Below are 22534 nucleotides of genomic sequence, written 5' to 3'. Positions count from 1 at the left end.
AAGACAATGATGGTGCACTTCTACACAGCCATCATTGAGTCCATCCTCACCTCCTCCATCACCATCTGGTACACATTTGCCACTGCCAAGGACAAGAGCAGACTGCAGCGTATCATCGGTACTGCTGAAAAGGGGATCGGCTGCTATCTGCCTACCCTAGAGGACCTGCACACCTCGAGGACCCTGAGGCGAGCAAGGAAGATTGTCGCCGACTTTTCCCACCCTGGACACACTCTGTTTCAGTCATTCCTCTCCGGCAGAAGTCTGCGGTCCATCAGGACCAAAACCTCACGCCACACAAACAGTTCCTTCCCATCCGCTGCTGGCCTCTTCAACAAGGCAAAGGACTCACACTGACTTGACGACTTATCACTTTATCTGCACAAGACATCTTGCCATATTGCACTGTTGCCCTATTTGTATTATAGCCATTTTATATGTTATTTCATTCTAACCCTTTTACATTTTTTGCCCCTTAATATTAGTTAGACTTCTAACCTTCTTTTTTAAGCTTCTTATATGTTTAATGTGTGCACCTTCCTGCCACAGTAAATTCCTTGTCTGTGTGATGTTTCTTGGCGAATAAAACCCATTCTGAAAAGTATTCATAATTGAAAGATGTAGAAGCAGAAAAAAGTTTGAACAGTGGAACAGTGAAGAGCTTTTTCTGGATCGGTTCCTTGTTTCTTATAATGTAGCAACCGTTCGTTGGTCACTGTCAACATTTCTAACTTAGAATCTAGATTTTAGGTTCAAGATGGAGGAGAAACTTATCATGTGTGCCGGCAAAACCAGTCCTGTTCAGACACTTAATTTAAAGATGACATCAAAATAATAATCCATAGTGCAGGATTGCCGATGTAGACGTTGTCCCTTGTGAGTTTTTTATACTTTTAAATTCAATCTCGTCACATAACGTGACTTTGTTGTACAACTGCAAAAGCTATGGTAAATAAGATCATGCTACATCTAACCAGCGGATCATTTCTTGGAAGTGTGTCAAAGTGGTATTTTTAGACTGTATTAACACCGTAGGCGTGAATAATGCATGCATCGTAATTGTCGTCCATCTTTAGCTGAAGAAGGTAGAGAGAGGATGCAATGGGAGATGTCCTACAGTAAGCTGGATACTGCTTTAAATTTAAAATGGAGACAATCTTTTGATTAAAGACAAGTTCCTTAACCTCTGTTGTAAATATCATCGAGAAAAAGTAAATTTTGTTACGAAGCATTTGTTTGTAGGTAACGAACAATAGACGTAGCTAGCTATGTGACCTGGTTTCGCCGTTCTATGGCAGCTATGATGACAGTCGTAGCTGGCGTTTTAAGCACTCGTCACTAGAATGGCCATAACTTTCAAACAAAAGATCATATTTCAAATCTGTCTGCTGTTCTACATTGCCCATAGCCTGACGTTGTCAAACTCATAATTCTAGTCAGAATATGAGTCTGAAAACTCTCCGTTGGGCTGTGACTACGGGGCGTGTTTCAACCGAACTCGTAAAACAAATGCCTCTTCGCTCAATTGGATAGACCAACAACCAATCAGAGCAACGTGTTTGTTGAAAACGAATTCAACCCAAGCGCTCTTTCGTGACGTTGTTGATTACGTTACTGTTGATCATCTGTCCATCATCGTATAAAGCCCGCCCTGGCAATTTCATTGGTCCGTCCCGATTCTGGTTTTCTGTAGTTGTCCCCAATACGAGACCCTCCAGACCCAACTTCCCGAAAAAAAAAAATTGTGGGCGGGGAGAAGTTGGGCTGGCAGCCAGGCTACATTGCCCACACAATTATGTATATATATCAACTCTAACGTCTAACATCTTGTATTGAAAGTGCTCGAAAATGTTCTTGTCTAATGTGTAGTGGACTGAGAAAACATTTTTTAGTCAAAGCGGAGCGAGTGGATGTCGTGGGAGAATTCCTACTGTGTTAGATTTACTGCTTCAAATTGAAAACGGAAAATATATTTAGAGTAAAGCCAAGTTTCTTAACGTCTGTGTTGAATATTGTCAACTAAAAGTAAAAAAAAATCAGTTACGAAGCCTTTGTTCGTAGTAACACCAGCTGCAGTGAACCTTTTGTAACCCCGGTTTGGCTGTTAGTGACGGTCAGCTATGACAGTGTTGAGCCTCGATTTTTGCAGATTTCTGTGAAACTTGCTTAAAGAAAAATTAACTTGCTACATTATGTACACTATAAGCTCAATGTACATACCTTGTTTGGCCAATTTGGTCGATTGTGGAAAAAAGTTGAACCGTTTTTAGATATGGAGAGCCATCGTGCCAGCTTGAAATAGTGTTATCCCACTCATCACTTCAGTGGTCATAACTTTTAAACAAAATAGTCTATCTTAAATCTGTCTGGTGTTCTGAATTCACAACAACATTATGCACATTTTCTAATCTGTCCTCTATCTTGTATTGAAATAGGTTAAAAATGAGGTTTTCTAAAAAAGTAATGCAGACGGAGAAGATTTTTGTCAGAATGGCTCCGTAAAATCTTCTTGATAAAGGATGATTTGCCTAACATAATCATATACATATTCACATCATTAGAAAGCCCTACATATTGTCTTCAAAATGGTATTAACAGTTGAGGTATATTATTGGAAAAAGTCTGCCTATTCAGGCAGGAAAGTGTTTAACGGTGTAAAAATGTACTCGGTGAGAAACAGTTATGTCAGTACATGAAGTCACAATGGAATTTGACTTGAAAATTCTGTACTAGGACAGGGCGGTATGAAAGGGATAATGCCCGATGAGGTGTCCAATATCACCTGATAATGGACGATGCAGAGGCGTGAACCGTCCAACGCGGAGCTTCCGCGGAGTCCATTATCAAGTGATATTGGACACCTCGAAGGGCATTATCCCGCTTATACCATGGTCACTTGCCAACAATTTTTTTACAAACATTAATAAACATGTTTTCAGGCGTTTTGCTAAATAAATCAAATGTTTTTTTACGTTAGCCAACTCTGATATTTTATAGTCCGCTCAGCTCATAGAACCAACACCGGCTTTCCCCTTGGCTGAGCAATTAGCCCGAAAGCTAACGTTAGGATAGTAAGATTCAGAGGCAATAACTGTGTACGGTTGAGAAACAGTAAATATAATTTTACAGTATGTTTGACAATAAGATTTGCTAGCTAACCAGCCATGTCACTGTCCCAAAATCAATATCAAGATTTTCACGAACAATATCGGCCATATACTAGTACTAGGCTACAGTATGGCCGCAGCCTGTGGAGCGAGTTGAATAGCAAATGGATGTGAGATGACCTCATCAAAGTTTACATTTTCTCCAAACAGTGATTATAATTTGACAGTATGTTTAACAACAAGACTAGGCAACTATCGAGCCATGTCATTGTCCCCCCCAAAAATCAAGATTTTTAAGAAGAAAATGATCGGCCATGTGTAGAGTTGCTGCCACTGTCGTGTTTGCCAGTAGCCTGTCTGAAGTAGATTGACTAGCAAGGTGAATAGCGAATGGGATGTGAGATGAGCGGTTACATGACACTGACACACCACATTCAGAAAAGAAACATTTTTCAAATAGGTTAAAATAAATATTGAAGTCACTCATTGTTGTAAATACAAGTTAGCTTGTTAAAGTCTTTCAAAATTGTAAATGTAGGTTTTGACTCCGTCACTGTTGTTATGGTTACTTATTTCAGATATTTTGTACAGGCTCCTGTGTAGCCAGCGGAATAATTTAGAACAGTGAAAAGACAGTTTTGCTGCAATGACGCAGTAGGTGTCCGTTATCACCCGATAATGGACACCTCTGCAGCCAATCAGAATCGAGTATTCACCCAGACCATGGTATAAGACGGTATATACTGTGCGACGGTAGAAATGTGTCTACATGGGAGAGATTTGGCTATACCGTTTCAACCGCGGTATACTTTTATATTATATTATTGTACTACATGTGTCAATTAAATGTCTGGTTGTTGTATTGTATATAAGCCATCATATAAATCGTATTCTTGCGATATTTAGAATTGTAGTTTAACTTTTATTTTATTTGCTATTTTCGTTTGACCTTGAAGCACATTTGCGTTGGTCTGACAGAATTTGAGTGTATTTTGTCTAAGCGGACCACATTCATGCCGATGCTAATTAATTATATATTTGATGACCCATTCTGCAGGCAACCAATTTGATTTGTTGTTCAAATTTTCTGTCTCGTGCTGTAAAATTGTTGTAAAATTACACTGGTGGCGTTGCTAGCATTTTTGATCTCGGATGACTAGTGAAGGCTAACTACTTACTGAGAGTGAGTTCATGCCGGTAATTATCAAACTGGGCTTTAACATATTGACCGAGCTTTAACGAGGTTGATACACCAAAACCGAAGTTAGATATGGATAGTAAAACTCAAACTGATCGCTTTCGTTCATTTTTAATTTTTTGTCGGAGGGCATTATGGATTATGGATATGCCAACAACACAGATGGAGATGCAGTAGAAATGTGGGCCGAAAACTGCCATCTTAATCTGATCCACAACGCAAAACAGCCAAAGTCCTTCAACAGCGGACGATGTACAGCAGGCTACAGCCCTGATATTGCGTTTGTCAGCCACAAGATCACTGGATTAAGCAAAAAGCTAGTCTTGGAGCCACTGCCAAGGACCCAACACCGTCCTATCAGCATTACAGTCAATCCTGCAATAACCACAGCCACAGTTCCATTCCAAAGAAGATTCGACTTTGGAAATGCAAACTGGCCTGGCTTCCAAGAAGATCTTGATAGGAAGATTGCCCATCTCCCAGCAGACCCCAGGAATCATGACAAGTTCACCAAGCTTGTGCACAAAGCAGCAAGCAAGAACATCCCAAGAGGCTGCCACACCCAATACATCTTGGGCTTTGACGCCACAAGTACAAAACTGTTAGAGCAATACCAACAGCTCTATTAATCTGACCCCTTTGCTGAAACTACCACCAAAGTAGGTGAGAGACTCATGGCCTCTATTACAGAATGCTGCCAGCTGAAGTGAAAAAACCCGCTGGAGACAACTGATATGGCAAAGAACCGCAAAAAGGCATGGAGCCTCATCTGAAAAATCTGCAATAACCCATCAACCCCAACTCAATAACAGTATAAGGCCACTGCCAAGTTGCGCACCAGCTTTTGCACAATGGGAAATCCACCACTAAACAGCCAAGACCAAAGGTAGATCGAGGAAAGCTCCCAAACCATGGGACTGACTGAGCTGTTCTCCCCTGAAGAGCTCAACATCAGCATCAACACCCTTAAAACCGGTAAAGCCATCGGACTGGATAACATTTACACTGAAGAGATCAAGCATTTTGGACCTCTAATGAGGAAATGGATCCTCCAGCTGATGAATAAGTGCACGCTGACAAAAGCCCTCCCAAAGATCTGGAGGAAAACCAGGATTATTGCTCTTCTCAAACCAAGCAAAGATCCAGCGCATGCAAAGAGCTTCCGCCCAATCTCTCTGCTATGCCACCTCTACAAGCTGTTTGAACGCTTGATTCTCAACAGGCTTGCCCCTGTTGCAGAACCAGCCATCATCCCTCAACAAGCTGGATTACGACCTGGCAAATCTACAACAAGCCAACTTCTTAAACTCACAACACATTGAGGATGGATTCCAGAAAGGACTGGTAACAGGAGCTGTCTTTGTTGATCTGTCTGCTACTGTGAACCATCATCTCCTCCTAAAAAGGATCTTAGAGATGACAAAAGACCTGGCACCTTACAGACCTCATTGGAGCCCTCCTGAAAGACAGCGCTTCTTTGTTGTCCTGAATAACAAGCTGGCGACAACGAAATGGCCTACCTCAAGGTGGCATGCTGGCCCCACTACTATATAACATGTACACCAACGACCAGCCAATGGACCAGAACAATGAGCGTTTAATCTATGCCGACGATCTTTGTGTAACATCTCAAGAAAACTTTCAAAGCAGTAGAAGCAAACCTCACCATAGCCCTAGATCAGAGTCAGAGAAAAAGCTTTCCCAGCCATGTCCAACCCCTAACAAAGTCTCGGGATGAATCCAGAATCCAACTCTGGATGGAGAATTTGAAAATGACCCTCTTCCAACTGGCATGGAATTCCCCCTACTGAAAACCTACCCCCTGGCTCAGAAACATCATGGGCTCAATGGAAATGCTCAACCGCCTCAGAACGGGAAAGGGACGATCCAAAGATGCTCTGGTGAGATGGGGCTTCAAGACTGGCCCAACCACCTGTGAATGTGGAGAAGCAACAGCTGTGTACGTGGCCATCAAGTGGTATTTCAGACTGGACATTTCAGGCTGCGATGATAGCTCAGTTCACAACGACAAAACACACAGATCACTTTGGTCTTGTCAATGGAACCATTTGGCAACTTTTTAAAAGCAAATGTCCCATTCCGAATCTTATTGGCATCTATTTCGACGTCTCGCGCTCGCCACCCACTCAAAACGTAACGTTAGCCTACTACTCTTTATCCGGCTCGCAAGCCCAAACAAGTGTATGCAGCGTGCCTGTTTTGTTTCCGGTCTAGCTAGATCTGGTGTGGAGTTTTTCTAACGTCAGTAGTTGTTGCAACAGCATGTGAAAAAAACTACCAAGGTTGATAGGCCAAAAAGAACGTTAATCTTGCGATAAAACAATTGACGCTGTTAAAATGGGTTGGCGTTAACACCGTTAATAACGCGTTTGACAGCACTAGTATTTATGCCTTATTTCTCATGAGGAACCAAAGATTTGTCCAAAACTATAAACATCTTCTCCTCATGAACTGGAGCTCCTATTGACTTGATCCTGGGTCCTATGTGTGTATGTCTTTCTATAAGGCGATAAGCAATAAGGAATATATTACAGAATTATTAACATTTACTTATATACAACTGTAGCACATATTTCATGTGTCCATAAAAAGGGCCACATTGACCTAGGGACTTGATCTGTTCCAAACCTGAGGAAGAAACTACAAAATGTTACCATGTGCGAAGGCAACTTCATAGCTCCAAAAATTATTAAATTAAAGGAAATCTAATTTATCACTAAAGCTAAAATAATGCTTTACACATTTGCCAGTAAAGAACTGATACTCTGATTCAATCACAAGTTCATGTGAAGACTCTTGACAATGTTCAGTACACAAATTTGAGAAATAGTTGAATGTAAGATGAAAAGAAGATTTATTGTGAATATTTAAAATGTGCATGCTTGGCTAATTGCTACGGACTCCTTTACGGCCCTGGTGGATCTTGGTGTTATTGCGTTTCCAATTTTGTATGCAATGCTAAAAAGTTGTCAAAATTCTGAGACATTTAAAGTATAGGCCATGAGTTACAACCACACCACAAATGGCTCATCATTGCCCATAATATTTGACGATTTTAAACAAGCAATTATTTAGCCCATGCTAAAAAAAAAAAAAAAAAATCCCGGATCTCTCATCAATTCCAAATCTGCCATTTCTCTCAAAGATTTTTGAAAAAGTTGTGGTACAACAGCTCACTGAACACTTTTCCACAAATCGGTTGTATGAACCCGTCCAGTCCGGATTTTGTCCTCACCACAGCCCTAAAACAGCACTCGCCAAGGTAGTCAATCATCTACCATTGGCCTTGGACGCAGGCCCTATTTCTGTCCTGGTTCTCCTCGACCTACAGTCAGGAAAAACATTTTTGATCCCCTGCTAGTTTTGTACGTTTGTCCACTGATAAAGAAATGATAGGTTGATAATTGTAATGGTAATTAGAAATTTAGTCTAAAAGGATGATGCTGAGAAACTGACATCCCAACATCCTGATTGGACTACTGCAATGTATTATTCTTTGGTCTCCCAAGTACCTACATAAAAAATGTGCAACTGGTGCCAAAAGCAGCAGCAAGAAAATATGACCATATAACTACTATACACAATATCTACTCTCGCCTCCCTACACTGGCTCCCAATCCAAGCCAGAGCTGATTTCAAGGTCCTACTCCTAACCTACAAATCTCTCCATGGATTAATACCACCTTACCTCTCTGGTATCCTCACATCCTATTACCCAGTAAGGAAAATCCCAAGATATTGGCTATCTGGTGGTTCCTAAAATCAACCAAAGAAATGCTGGGGGCAGGGCATTCTCAGATAGAGCACCTGTTCTCTGGAACAAACAAAAACTGTTTCAATTAGGGAGACTGTCAATGTTTCAACATTCAAAGCTAGATTAAAAACCTTTCTGTTTAGTCAGTTTTACAGCTGCTTAAGTTTGTGTGTGTGCTTGTATGTTTAGTTTTAAACTTAATTGCAAATAAAGCAAACATGAAGTGCGTGTTTATGAGAAATAAAGCATTTATATGTCTCCATATGTATCATATAACTGGAATTTACAAATAAAGTAAACCTGTACTTGATTGTAACTATTATTGTTTCTGTTGGTAGTTGGAGATGAGGGGGACAGGGCATTTTTATTTAGAGTTTCTCTTCCCTGGAACAGATTCATGTAAAGATTTTAGGGGGCTGGCACTGTCTTGTTGTCTAGGGCTACATCAAATACCCCTTTTTGTCTGCTAAACTTCTGCACTAGTTCACACGTGACTGGTGGGGACCTCACCCTTACTGTTAGTGTTACCGAGTTGCTCCTTTCCATTCTCAAATTCCTGCTCTTTTCTCTCTGTTCCCCCTCCACAACCCCTTCCACACCTCCCCTGTGGTGTGGGGTGTTGAGCTGTCAACATTTGCCTGGTCGCCGGTGGACCAGCTTCTTTGGACCTGCCCTAGTTGGACCTGGTTGCCAGTGGACATCAGTCTATGATGGTCTGCCAACGTTGGACTTACTTGCCAATTGGACAGCGGTCTCCATTGACGGAAGGTAGTTCCTGGTCCCTTCCTGTCCATCCATCTACCTGGCTGTCCTGTGATGCTGCGCCGATCACACAACCCCAGTCCTGTGGCTACCACTGCTTGAAATGACATTCGCCAACTCTGACCCAAGGTGTAATTTAGATTTCTGTGTTTCAACACTTGTGTGGACTGTGTTCTGCACCTCTGTTTCACCAACCGTCCTTGCAGGAGGGGATCTCTCACTGAATTGCTCCTCTCAACGTTTCTTAAATTCTTTGTCAAATTACTACAGCCATTAGGTGTGTTAGACTTCATGCAGCGTCGGCGTCGCCTGCAGCCCAGCTGACTTGAAGAAGCCAATGGCATTCTCAGCTTCAAGGCAGCCGGCTGCAGCCAACTGTCAGCGCCGCCGGCGCTGCATGAAGTCGAACACACCTAATGTTTTCCGAGGCGGAGGCAGAGCGCATACCATGGGAGATGGCCTACAGTGTTAGATTTACCGCTTCGAATTGAAATCGGAGACAATATTATGAGTAAAGACAAGTTTCTTAATGTGTTGTCAATATTGTCAATTAAAAGTCTAAACTTTTTACTTACGAAGAATTTGTTTGTGGGAGTGATGAGTTTTTTCAGGAAAGAATTACATGTCCGGCTTGGCTGTTCGTGACAGACAGCTATGACGGTAGTAGCACTGTTTAGCCTCGATTTTAGCAGATTTCTGTGAAACTTGGAAAAACGACATGAACTAGCTAGATTATGTACACTTTAAGCTAAATGTACATGCCTTGTCTGGCCAATTTGGTCGATTGTGGAAGAAAGTTGAAAGTTTTTTTAGTTACGAAAAGGAGTATCCAGCCATAGCGCTAGCTACTTTTGGGGGAAAGGAATTCCGGTTTCCCCCATGTTTCCAATAATCACTATAATGGTCATAACCTTTAATCAAAATATGATATTTCTAATCTGTCTTCTGTTCTATATAGCCCACAGATTTGTGGATATTCCACCTACTCAAAGTATTCCTTGTAATTAAAGTGGTTAAGAGTTAAGAGAATTTATTGTCTGATGAGGTATGGTGGATGGAGAAGATTTTTGTAAAAAATTGCTTCCTGAATCACCTTGATAAAGGATGATTTGTTTAAGTAATCATATATTTATTCACATCATAAAAATCCCCTAGTTCTCCTCTTCAATATGGTATAAACAGTTAAGGTGTATGATTGAATATGAAAATTCATAATATAATTAATATGAATATCATATTTCAACAGTATATGTAATGTTCAGAAGTTTGGCTTAGGCAGGAAAGGGTTAATTTGTTATTTGTTTAACTACATGCTCTTATGTGTCTTCCTATTGGCACTTATTTGCTTTTCATAATGTATGCTTCATGTTTTGGTTACCCACAATGTTTTTGGGGCCATTTCGTTATTTATGATCAGAATCAGAATTTGGTTTATTCGCCATGTATGTTACACAAACACAGAATTTACTGTGGCAGGAAGGTGCAGACAATAAACATATACGGAAAAAGGTAAAGTATTTAAGTAAAAAAGGTACTTTTTTACTTAAATTAAGTAAAAAAGTACATTAGTTTAACTAATTTAAAGAACTAAACAAAAAATATATAAAATAAAACAATTTAAAATGAAATAAAAAACAATTTAAAATGAAAAATACATAAGAATTTGAATGAGCAGCATGAGTGGGCCTCAGGTTGTCAGCTTCCCACCTGTAGTCAGACTCATCCCCGCCAGAGATGAGCCCAATGAGGGTGGTGTCGTCCGCAAACTTCAGAAGTTTGACGGACGGATGACTGGAGGTGCAGCTGTTGGTGTACAGGGAGATAAGCAGAGGGGAAAGGACACAGCCCTGAGGAGATCTGGTGCTGATGGACCGGGAGTCAGAGACTTGTGTTCCCAGCTTAACGCAATGCTTCCTGTCAGACAGGAAGTCTGTGATCCACCTGCAGGTGGAGTGGGGAACGTTCAGCTGGGAGAGCTTGTCCTGAAGCAGGGCGGGGATGATGGTGTTGAAGGCAAAGGCTGAAGTCCACAAAGAGGATCCTGGCGTTGGATGCCGGTGAGTCCAGATGCTGGAGGGGTGAAGTGGAGGGCCATTTTAACTGCGTCGTCTACAGACGTGTTAGCTCTGTAGGCAAACTGCAGGGGGTTCAGGAGAGGGTCCGTGATGGCTTTGAGGTGTGCCAGGACCAGGCGCTCAAAAGACTCCATTACCCAAGAGGTGAGGGCGATGGGTCTGTAGTCATTAAGTCCTGTTGGCCTTGGCTTTTTGGGCAAAGGGATGATGGTGGAGGACTTGAGACAGGCTGGCACATGGCATGTCTCCAGGGAGATGTTGAAGATGTTGGTGAACACTGGAGGCAGCTGGTCAGTGCAGTGCTTGAGGGTGGCTGGAGACACAGAGTCCGGCCCAGCTGCTTTGCAGGGGTTCTGCCTCTTGAAAAGTCTGTTAACTACACCCTCCTGAATGGAGAGATTCGTCACTGTAGAAGGGGGAGGCCTCATGGTGGGAAGGGGTAGTTCAGGACAGTCCAATTGTCTTCCAAATCTGCAGTAAAAATCGTTCAGGTCGTTGGCCAGGCGGGAGTCGTTAGTGGAGTGGGGGGCTCAGGGCTTGTAGTTGGTAATCTGCCTGAGCCCTCTCCAGACAGAAGCAGAGTCATTGGCAGAGAACTGGTGCTCAGTCTCTCTGAGTACAGTCGTTTAGCCTCTCTCACTGCCTTGCTAAACCTGTTCTTCGACACCTTGAAACTGTCTCTATCCCCACTCCTAAATACTTCCTCCTTCTCCGACCTCAACCTTCTGAGCTCTGTTGAGAATGAGTGACGCGAACTCGCGAGGCGGGTAGAACGGGTTTACAGTTTATAAAAAATTATTCTGATTCCGGAGAACAATGTTGCAGAATCACTGTCACATCTACAAACCAGCCACTGTTGATGTAAAAACAAATGCCACCGCCCTTAGTTTTGCCGGAGAGGGCCGTGTCCCGATCAGCTCTGACAAGTTGAAAGCCTGCCAGTTGTAGCGCATTGTCCGGGATCAATTCGCACAGCCATGTCTCCGTGACGCATAAAACCACGTGTGTATGCCCCGCACGTGCCTGTATACACTCCCGATAACATATGGGCATGCTCCTGATGAGATGGCAGATGATGTCCTGCGGGATCTCCTCCTAGACCTGCTACTAGGCGGCGTTGGATGCACCAATACATAATGTCCCAGGGGTTCTCAATTGGTCAGGTCAAGAGAAAGTGAGGGCCAGTCAATGGCATCAAAGCCTTCATCATCTAGGGACTGCCTACACACTCTGGCCACATGAGGTCGGGCATTGTCCTGAACCTGAGGTACCCAGGGCCCACTACACCAGCATCAGGTCTGATGATGGGCCTGAGGATTTCATCCCAGTACCTACCAGCAGTCTAGCTGGCTACCACATGGAGGTCTGTGTGACCGCCAAACCGGTCATGCTGGATGATGTTGGTGGGAGCATAACGTTCACCATAGCGTCTCCAGACTCTTTCACGTCTGTCATGTGCTCAGTGTGAACCTGCTCTCATCTATGAAGAGAATGGGGCACCAATGACAGACCTGACAATTTCAGTGTTCTCTGGCGCATGCCAATTGAGCTGCACAGTGCTGGGCTGTGAACACAGTTCCTACTGCAGGATGTCAGCTCCACCCTCATGGACTATGTCTCTGACTGTTTGGTAAGAAACTAGTAGCCCGCTGGAGGTCATTTTGTAGGGCTCTGGCAGTGCTCCTCGCTCATTGGAGCAGATACCGGTCCTTCTGCTAAGTCGATGCCTTTCTACAGCCCTGTCCAGTTCTCCTCATACAATCCCTGGTATTTCCTCCATGTCCCTTAGACTATACTGGGAGACACAGCAAACCTTCTTTTGACAGCGAGTATGGATGTGCCATCCTAGAGCAGCTGGACCACCTCGATGGGCTGCAGGTACCACCTAATGCTACCAGTAGTGACAAGGACACTCAAAACTAGAGGAAAATCATTCAGGAATGATAAGGAGAGAGCAATTGTCTGTGGCCACCACCTGCAAAACCAGTCCCTTTTTGGGGGTTGTCTAACTGTTGCCTCTCCAGTGCACCTGTTGTCACTTTCATTTGCACCAAAACAACTGACGTTGATTCACAACTGCTTATGCTTCTTAACTGGACAGATTGATATCCCTGAAGTTTAATTTACGTGATGATTGCGTTTTCCCATAATTTCATGAGCAGTGTATATAGTTATAATAATTTTAAGTTGAGTATTACACAATTGACTACATTAAGGATATTTTGATTCAATAACACTTAACCCGATAATGTAGGTTTAACTCAATAATAACATTTACAATATTTCACCTGGAATTACTGGCAGAGCTCACCCTGACATACTGTTAAATAGTGATTGTTTGAAGTTAACAGCTAAATTGTTCGTTAAATTATTTTCCTTCATGTAAAACTACAAAACGCATTTTGTTTATGACATGGTGTTTAAGTTTGTGAATATATCCATCCTTACCTGGCCCTCTTCTCCCGGTAATCGTAGACTTGTATGGCTGCGTTGTGGGGTACCCTGTAGGAGACCACCATGGTCTTGTCCCTGACATTCCTGTTTTCCACCTTATGGCGGTCCGATCGGTCGGCCAGGGGGTCCTTGCTGGAGCACAGCAGGGCCTCCACATTCTGAGGCAGCTCCTTGGGCCACAGCTCCTCGTCCTGCGTCAGCATGTAGGTGTGGCCAATAACGGCACGAACCTGGGATTAAAGAAAAGCTTGATGTACGTGCTGGGGGGTGATGACACACTCTTATTGCTACTGTGAACTGCTGTCAAACTATCAGTGGATGGTCTATATGTTTAACAGCATAGGTACTTTATCAATGACTTTATCAATGACAATTAACAATGATGTAAACAGGAAATTTGAAACACAAGTCACTCACCTTTCCAGTCTTAATGTCCCTGACATAGATTCCCTCATTTTCATCCAATGGAATGGCCTGTCGCCGTAGGAACACTTCCACGGTTGCTGGAGGCACATACTCAACTGGGCCTCGCAGCATCCAGCGGTCGCCCGGGCGACGGCTAATCCTGATTTTTTTTACCGGCATGACCCTCTGCTCTCCCAGTCCATCTTCATCCTCTTCTTCCTCTTCCTCAAGCTGGCAGAGAGAATCAGGGAAAAAGAAGTAGGGAAAGCGGAAGGCGATACATTGAACTAAGGGGTGGACTAAGCATGGATGCAAATGGGCAATGCTCTGACAGAGGAAGAAAGAAAAAAGGGGATAGACAAAGCCAGAATTGAACTCAAAGAAAGAAATAAATAAAGAGCGCACGCTGCAGATCTGGTTCAGTGAGTATGTAAGGGGAGTATGATGTAGAGCAGGGAGGGGGCAGGACGCACAGACCTAATTGGCTTTAAAGGGCTGTCAACAGGGCATGGAAGCTCCTATTGGGTCGAACAAGGTGTCAATCGAAAGTGCAGAATGTAGTGGCCTTCTTTCCACTCTCCAATCGTAAATAGCCGAATCAGATCTCTTTGAATGAGTGATAGTGTGTGAGAGAGTGCAACAATTGAATTAGCGAAGGCAGAATGAAGCAACAACTTCTTGGCTATTTTTGGATATAAAGTTGGATATAATATCGAACTATTCGACATGGTTAGATAGTTTGGACATTTGGGAATGTAACCAGTCCATGTTTGTTGGGATCTGTTGCATACCTTTTAGGGTGAGTAGAGTCGTTTGCTTTTGCTTTGTTTACATATTTGTGACTGGACAAAGACATTGACTGTGCTTGCTGTTGCAACTTGATCTTGAAATGGATTACAGCAATACAAGCACGAGTATCGTAGCTTTCCAATGATGTATGGAATGTGTAGCAGTCAAAAAATATATTTTTAGAAGTGAATGCGCAGTAACTTGGGCAGGATGGGGGCTCAGTTCTGTCCCGTGGGCGGGATTGGACCGGAAACAGGATATTGAACATGTAGCTCGACTTGAATCGCCTTCTTTTGACTGAAAGTACTGCCAAACAACACTTTTTCTGCTCACAAGTTCCATTTTCACTTTCTCTCAGCCTACTACATTGAACTGTCCACCTACGTAAACACCTTCCCATAATCAATGGCGGCGTCAATATGTCGACCAGCGTAGCGCGCGTAGTGCAAGCATAGGGTTTGGGTTTGGTGAAAAAGAAAATAAAGGTTCGGCCGAAACCGAACCCCGTCAAAAAGCTCAATATTATGCCAAATCCAAAACTGAATCCTGGATTCGGTGCATCCCTAATAAATTATATATATAGCAATGCTTTTTTGCTTTAGCCACGAGCAGTAACACTGCATATGATGCCTGCAGTGCTTTGGCTGATGTTGTGGATACTTTTTGCATTGTTTCCTGCGATGATCTAAACTGAGCAAGTTTTCTCCTGAAAGATTCTGGTGGCTTACCAACATAACACTGATGTTTGGTGCTGAGATGTCTCTGGATGTGTGCTGGTTTCATCAAGCTGTTAGCTAGTTTCTCCCCACAGAAAAAAAACACAATGCCTGGGGAGGATTGCTGTTTGTTACTGTGAATCCCATCGAAATATACCCCTCCTGATAATAACAGTATTTTATTGGCTCCATTTTGGCTTTCTTTTATTCTTCATCCTCCCTGTTCTCCGCTGTAGTATTGTTACGTTTAAACCAGGATTTCATTTGAATGTCTGTTTGTTTCCAGTAAAGAAACTGGCTTCCCGCTCGGCGTGATTCATCATAAATCAAATTCTTCTTCTTCTCTGATTTAGGTAGTTTACCATCACATTTAAAATAGAAACATTTAATATAAAATGTAGTTTACATAAACATTTTATTAAACTTATTGTAGTATAACTTTAGTAATAATGGATGACTTAGTATGTATTTTTTATAGGGCTGTCAAGCGATTAAAATATTTAATTGCGATTAATCGCTTGATTTCACATGATTAATCGCCATTAATCGCAAACTATTGAATCTGCTAAAATGTTACCCCAATAACTGATTAAAAAAACAAAACATTAAAAGGGTGTATTTAAAAACTTAAAATAGGCCTAACTGGATGATAATGTCCATATAAGAAGTTCAGATGAACTTAAATTGTGAGTTTTACTCACTCACAAACTATACTGCTGTAGCTATAATAAACATCTGCAAAATTTGAAATACAATACATTTAAGACATGTTGTCTCATAGCCTACTACGATATCCTGCTCTATAATTTTCAAATTTCACTCAAACATACTTCCGATACTTAAGCAACCACAGATTGACCTTAATATTGAACAAGACAGTTTCTATTTTGTTGAACTCAGTCAGCTGCTCGCTTCTTATGCGAGTGTTATCAGCCATTTGTTACAGGAGCGAAGGCTGCTATGCTACTGCTACAGTGCTAACGCTGCTGCTGCTAGCTGTGTGCTTTCCTTGCATGCGATAGTTTAGGCTGGAAGTACTCTGGTGATAACGAAACTCAGCCTGACAATCAGTACACACAGCATTAGTTTTGTCAACCGAGCCGTCTCGCAACTTCTTGAAATGGAACTTCCCATCTAAAAGCCCTCTCTCCATCATTCAGCTACCGTCGGCAGTCGAAGTCATGTGACGGACGACAGGCGATTCTCCCAGGGTAAAAAGAAAAACCTGCGTTAACGGCTATCGCTCGGTCGGTCGATACGTTCCAGCCTCAGTTTGATATTTACCGGCATGACCTCACTCTCGGTTAGTAAGTAGTTAGTATCAGATCGCCAGGTTATTGCTTTCAGGTTGTGCCTTATGCATACCTTCTTTTGAAGAAAAAAAACAAAACAGTTTTAAGTAATGACTGGGTTCTTACTTTCACGGCTTTAGTATTGCCTATTGTGTTAAAATTGTGTTCAAATAAGGCCCAGTTTATAGGTATGCTCATTCTAGTTGGAATAAACGTCATAATTCTCAAAATTCTGACCCTTTGCTTTTTTATTTAACAGCATTTACTTGTACTTTTACTTTCAATACTTAAGTACATTTTATATCAGAAAATTACTTTTGATACTTAAGTACAGTAAAGATCAGATACTTTAAGACTTTTACTCAAGTAGAATTCTAAAAGGTTACTTTTACTTTAACTTGATTCATTTTCCAGTAAGGTATCTTTACTTTTACTCAAGTATGGATTTTGGGTACTTTATACACCACTTCCAAAATTACGGCAATTGACAAGGCCAGGGAGTTTTCAGGCGATCTTTGTGAGGATAGATCAATACTTTTTTTGCAAAGTCAGTCAACACTCAATCGACAATATTCGGCGTCAAACTGTTGTGGTACATTTTAGGTCGCTCCGACATAAGAACAGGAAGGCTAGCGGAATTCCGCAGATTATGTGAAAAAAAATCTACAGATTTTTTTTTTTTTTTTTTCACTGAGTAACTCTCTCTCGGTTAACATAATGTTTTATGTAGGAGAGAGAGAGCACACACGCACATGCGTTAATATAAGTAAAGCCCTATTTGGGGTGGGCCCATTCACTGGACTTTTCAGGGGACCAGCAATTTCTATGGGCGGGCCTGGCCCTGGATTAGCCTGGTCCTAACCAGACTCTCGTACATTTCATTTGTACAGAGAGTCTGGCCTTGCTCCATTGACAAGCGTTAACTTCCTTGTAGGCGGGTGGTACTAGTTTAAAACTATTGGATTTGCCCAGAGCCACTCTGATCTGCCATAACCAATCGCTAGCGTTCACCTTAACCAATTCCTTCACCACTGCTGTAACAGAGCTACCTGCCGTAGCTGGAAAATCAAACTGTTCCCGAACCCCGTGGGGAGGAGGGCCACAACATCATGGCCACCAACAAAACTCAGCAAAACTTGTTCTTGCTCCGGCTTTAGTTTATAGATATTCGGCAGTGTTGCCACAACGGACCGAATGGTCCCAAGAAAAACAGCAGATCTCTGTCTAAGAATTAAAAGGCGGACTGCAATCGCAGCAGAATATGTTAACAAAAGCTACAGCAAAAAATGATGTTTTTACATCAAAAACATTGTTACATCAGAGTTACAACTGGCCCTTTGAGGGCAACCATAATGCTGATGTGGTCCTCTGTGAAAAAAGTTTGACACCCCTGCCCTAAGGGGCACGCGTACCCCCATTTGAGAATCACTGATAGAGAGTATACATGTCATTCTCTAATAGTTCCAGTAAAACCGGCCATACCAAACAAAAGTGTAAGTTGTAACATTTGAGTTTCTTTCCTTCCTTACTATGCATTCATTCTGCCCCGTATCCCCTCCTCCTCCTCTACCTCTCTATCCTCACCCCTTCCCTCACACTGAGTGAAAAAATGTACACCACCACCATGTGACGAAGTTGAGTGGAAGGAGCAGTTTCCACCTGCTTCGTCACAGGGAAATGGCTGTTAACAGGGAAATGGCTGTTAACTTTGCATTGTCTCAATTTTAAACACACCACCAAACTCACAACACATCTATCATCAGTTGATTTATTAAGCGTAGGAGGACGCCTCTGAGTGTGAAGTTAGCGATTTTAAGTACTGCAGTGTTTCTGTGAAGTTGAACTTACCAACAAATATTGTCAGGTAAAGAGCGATCGTGCATTTCCGGGTTACCTAGACTATATCCATCACTAAAACATCATCTCCGCCACTCTTACTTCAAGTATCCACTCCTCCTGTCTCCCTGACACTGACAATCTATCCCTCACCCTCGATGAACTGGTCTCTCACTACAACACAGGACAGAATATTTTTAATTCCCTTGCCCTGTTTCCTTTTCCGTCTCCCCCCCTTGGTTTACCCCCGATCTTTGTCTCATGAAAACCAAAGGTCGACAACTTGAGCGTCTTCACAGGAAAACTGGTCCCACTATTCACAAAGAAATGTACAATAACCACATCTTACGTTACAAGGACTCCATTGCTAGCACCAATACCCACTACTACTCAAGTATAATCACTGCCAATAATGGAAACTCCAAGACACTGTTCTCCTTACTTAACAATATCACCCAACCCCAGGACATTCTTCCCCCTCAGCTGTATACAACCTCCTTCTGCAACTCTGCATCATGTCCTTCTTCAATGAAAAAATCTATAACATCCACCAGTACCTTGGATCAACCCCTAAGCTCAGCTTCTCAACAGACTTCCACCCATCTACAGACTCATTCTCCTCCTTCCAGCTAGTGTTGCTTTCGTCAACGAAAATTATGACTAAATATCGTCGTCAACGAACCTCTATCAAGTGACGAAAACGAGACGCAACGTAAATGCTGGTGATGTGACGCTCTTTCAGATATCACAGGACTCATCCGGAAATCAAAGCCATCCACTTGCCAACTTGACTTGACTATCTTCGATCGGCATCACCCACACTCCATTAGACTGGATTACATCTTACCTCTCTGACCGCACTCAGTTCATTCAACTAAAGTGTTTTAAATCCACTACCTCCTCTGTCACTTCTCTCCTGGGGCCCCAACTCTTCATCATTTACCTCCTTCTCCTTGGCAATATCTTTCGCAAATTCAACATTCACTTTTACTGTTATGCTGATGACACCCAGCTCTACCTTTCTACTAAACCCTCATCCACTTTCCCGCCCACCTCCCTTACTGATTGCATCACTGAAATAAGAATCTGGTTAACCCAAAACTTCCTCAAATTAAACAGTAATAAAACCGAGGTTCTCCTCATTGGCACAAAATCCACTTTATCCAAAACCGACAGTTTTTCTCTTATATTGAGAACTCCTCCGTTTCACCATCCCCCAAGGTTAAGAGTCTGGGTGTCATCCTTGACAGCACACTATCCTTTCAACCCCACATCAATAACATTACCCGGTCTGCCTACTTTCATCTGAGAAATATCAACCATCTCCACCCCTCCCTTACCCCCCACACTGCCGCCATTCTTGTACACAGTCGTGTCACTGCCCGTCTAGATTATTGCAACTCCCTCCTTTTTGGCCTCGCTCACAAATCTCTCCATAAACTTCAACTGGTCCAGAATTCAGCTGCCCGCATTATAACTCGCAACCCCTTTAGCCACCACATGACTCCTGTCCTTCAACAGCTCCACTGGCTCCCGGTCCCGTTTCGCATACAATTCAAGATCCTCCTGTTTAAGGCCATCCACAACCTCACCCCCCCATATTTGTCTGATCTCCTCCAGGGTCCCACTACCTCCCGCTCCCTCAGATCCTCTTCCTCCATACACCTGTCTGTCCCCTCTACCTGTCTCCCCACCATGGGGAGTAGAGCATTCAGCCGCTCTGCTTCCCATCTCTGGAACTCATTACCACCCCAACTCAGAAATATCGATTCATTCCCCCATTTCAAATCACAACTCAAAACACATCTTTTTACTACTGTTTATTCCACTTAATGTCATTTGCACTGCTTCCTTATGTTGTTTTTAATGTTGTTGGATTCCTAATTTTTCTGCTGCTTTTAATGTTTTTTTGTACCTCTGTACGGTGTCCATGAGTGCCGAGAAAGGCGCCTTGGAAAATAAAATTTATTATTTAGAGCTGTCAAACGATTAAAATATTTTATCGCGATTAATCGCATTAATGTCATAGTTAACTCGCGATTAATCGCACATTTTTATCTATTCTAAATGTCCCTTGATTTCTTTTTCATCCATTCTTTTTTAAAATTTTAATGCTCTTATCAACATGGAAAAGTGGTTCGGATTGCTTTGTGCAAATGTTTTTTTTTAAATTGAAATGTTGAAAACAACATTGCAATCGCCTGGCTTTGACGAGCGGGCGGAGAATTCGCATCAGCTGTGTGCTTGGCCATCAACATGGTATTTTAGACTCCACGACGTGCTGCGATGATAGCTCAGTTCACAACGACAGAACACACTGATCACTTTGGTCTTGTCAATAGAACCATTTGGCAACCTTTTAAAAGTAAACTTTCCATTCAGAATCTTATTGGCATCATTTCGGCGTCTGGCGCTGGCAATCAACTTAAAACGTAACGTTAGCCTACTACCAGAGAATGTCTAATATCCGTAAACGGGCTCTGCTACAACTCTTTAGCCGGCTCGCAAGCCCAAACAAGTGTGTGGCGTGCCTGTTGTTTTGTTTCCGGTCTAGCTAGATCCGGTGTGGTATTTTAGTTTTTCTAACGTCAGTGGTTGTTGCAAAAGAATGTGAAAAAAACTGAAAAGTTTGCTAGGTCAAAAAGAGCGTTAATCGCGCGATAAAAAAAATTGACGGCGTTAATTTGGGTTTACATTAACGCCGTTAATAACGCATTTAACTGACAGCACTAGTATTATTATTAAGGGTGGCCAAGTTCACTGACAATTTCAGATACAATTTTTTTTAATCTGTGTATGCTTTGTTATGGCATGAGGTGTTTACAAAACTGTAATCGAGTGTAAATAGTATTTATTACTTGTGAATAGTATTTATTGTGTACCTACTGTTTTTTTTATGGCAGCAAGAGTTGCGCATAAATATTAAATTATGTGTAGTACTGTAGTTCAGTCAGTAGGTGTGGTTTATCAGGGGTGGAGTCTATAAAAGGAGGGCACACTTCAGTTGGGGAACTGCATGAGAGTGAGCCATCCACATTATGTCTGTCATCGATGCAGACTCATGTCAGTTCAATGTGTCTATGCTTGTGTGTGTGTTTTGTCTCTATGTCCACGGGCTGCAACCTACGTTGAAGAGCATTTTTGCATTTTTTATACTCTTTCATTCTAAGTCTTATCTCTACTGGACTCTATGGTACATTCCCTACGACCATGCAAGGTGGTGTGGAGAGGCTCCGTCAAAAAGTCTAACTTTTGTTTTTATAAATTACCGAAATTCCAATGGTGTGCTTTTATTTTGAAAAGTGTGTAGGCTCACACCATGCTGCTCGCATTCTAGAACACAAATGTCAAAGTATCAATCAAAACTGCAGCGCTGTTTGTTTAGGGGCAGTGTTTCGGGCCCGTGGGCCCGAAACACTGCCCCCTCCTCCCCCAGTTATTACGCATTAAAAATCATAAATAATTTTTTTCGACTAGTACACATGTTATACATCGTTGGAAAGCTACGATTCTTGTGCTTCCATTAAAATAAACCAATTCAAGCTCAACTTGCAACAGAAAGTAGCGTCAACGTCTTTGTCCGGTGACCGTTCATTCAACAATGCCAGAGAAAAAAGTTGTACTTACCTTCGATTACTTAGGAATGTCCAGGTATGCACACAACTCATCAAAACCTCATCTGCTTACATTCCCAAGGGTCCTAAGTATCAAACCATGTCGAGTAGTTGTCCAAACAAAGAATTATATCCACACATAGCCACGATCTTGTTGCTTCATTGTTACTTTGTAAAAAAAAAGAATTCTGTCTCTCAACGCACTTTAGCTCATAGCATGAGATCTGGGTCAAGTAGAAACACGGGGATAATCTTAAAATGGCCGCTACACTCTGACCTGTTGATAGACACCTTGGTTTAGCCAATAGGAGCTTCCATGCCCCGGTGACAGTCCTCTAAAGCCAACTAGGTCTGTGCGTCCAGCCCGCCCCCCGCCCACCCCCCCCCCGCCCCCTCTACACGATTTTTTCTAACTGGCTTGGATTGCCTCTGAAAAGAGCTAATTATCCTTGTAGCTTAGCGCTAGCTGTAAATGGCGATACCCCATATGCCAGGTTTTGTGGAGCCTTCA

The 22534-nt window shown here is 42.4% G+C and overlaps 1 protein-coding gene across 1 annotated transcript in view; it reads right to left on the bottom strand.

Moving 5' to 3' along the window:
* The window catches only part of LOC124480054 (major vault protein), a 70413-nt gene that overhangs the window by 20743 nt on the left and 27136 nt on the right, over positions 1-22534 (bottom strand). The window contains exons 9-10 of the mRNA XM_047039098.1: positions 13789-14007; positions 13366-13601 (exon numbers count right to left, since the gene is read on the bottom strand). Coding sequence (XP_046895054.1) covers positions 13366-13601; positions 13789-14007 — 455 coding nt within the window. The remainder of the gene's footprint in view (positions 1-13365; positions 13602-13788; positions 14008-22534) is intronic.

Source organism: Hypomesus transpacificus, chromosome 17, assembly GCF_021917145.1.
Source record: "Hypomesus transpacificus isolate Combined female chromosome 17, fHypTra1, whole genome shotgun sequence".
In the NCBI taxonomy this organism is placed as follows: domain Eukaryota; kingdom Metazoa; phylum Chordata; class Actinopteri; order Osmeriformes; family Osmeridae; genus Hypomesus; species Hypomesus transpacificus.
Note: the sequence above shows the minus strand (reverse complement) of the source record. Positions and strands in the feature narration are given on the sequence as shown.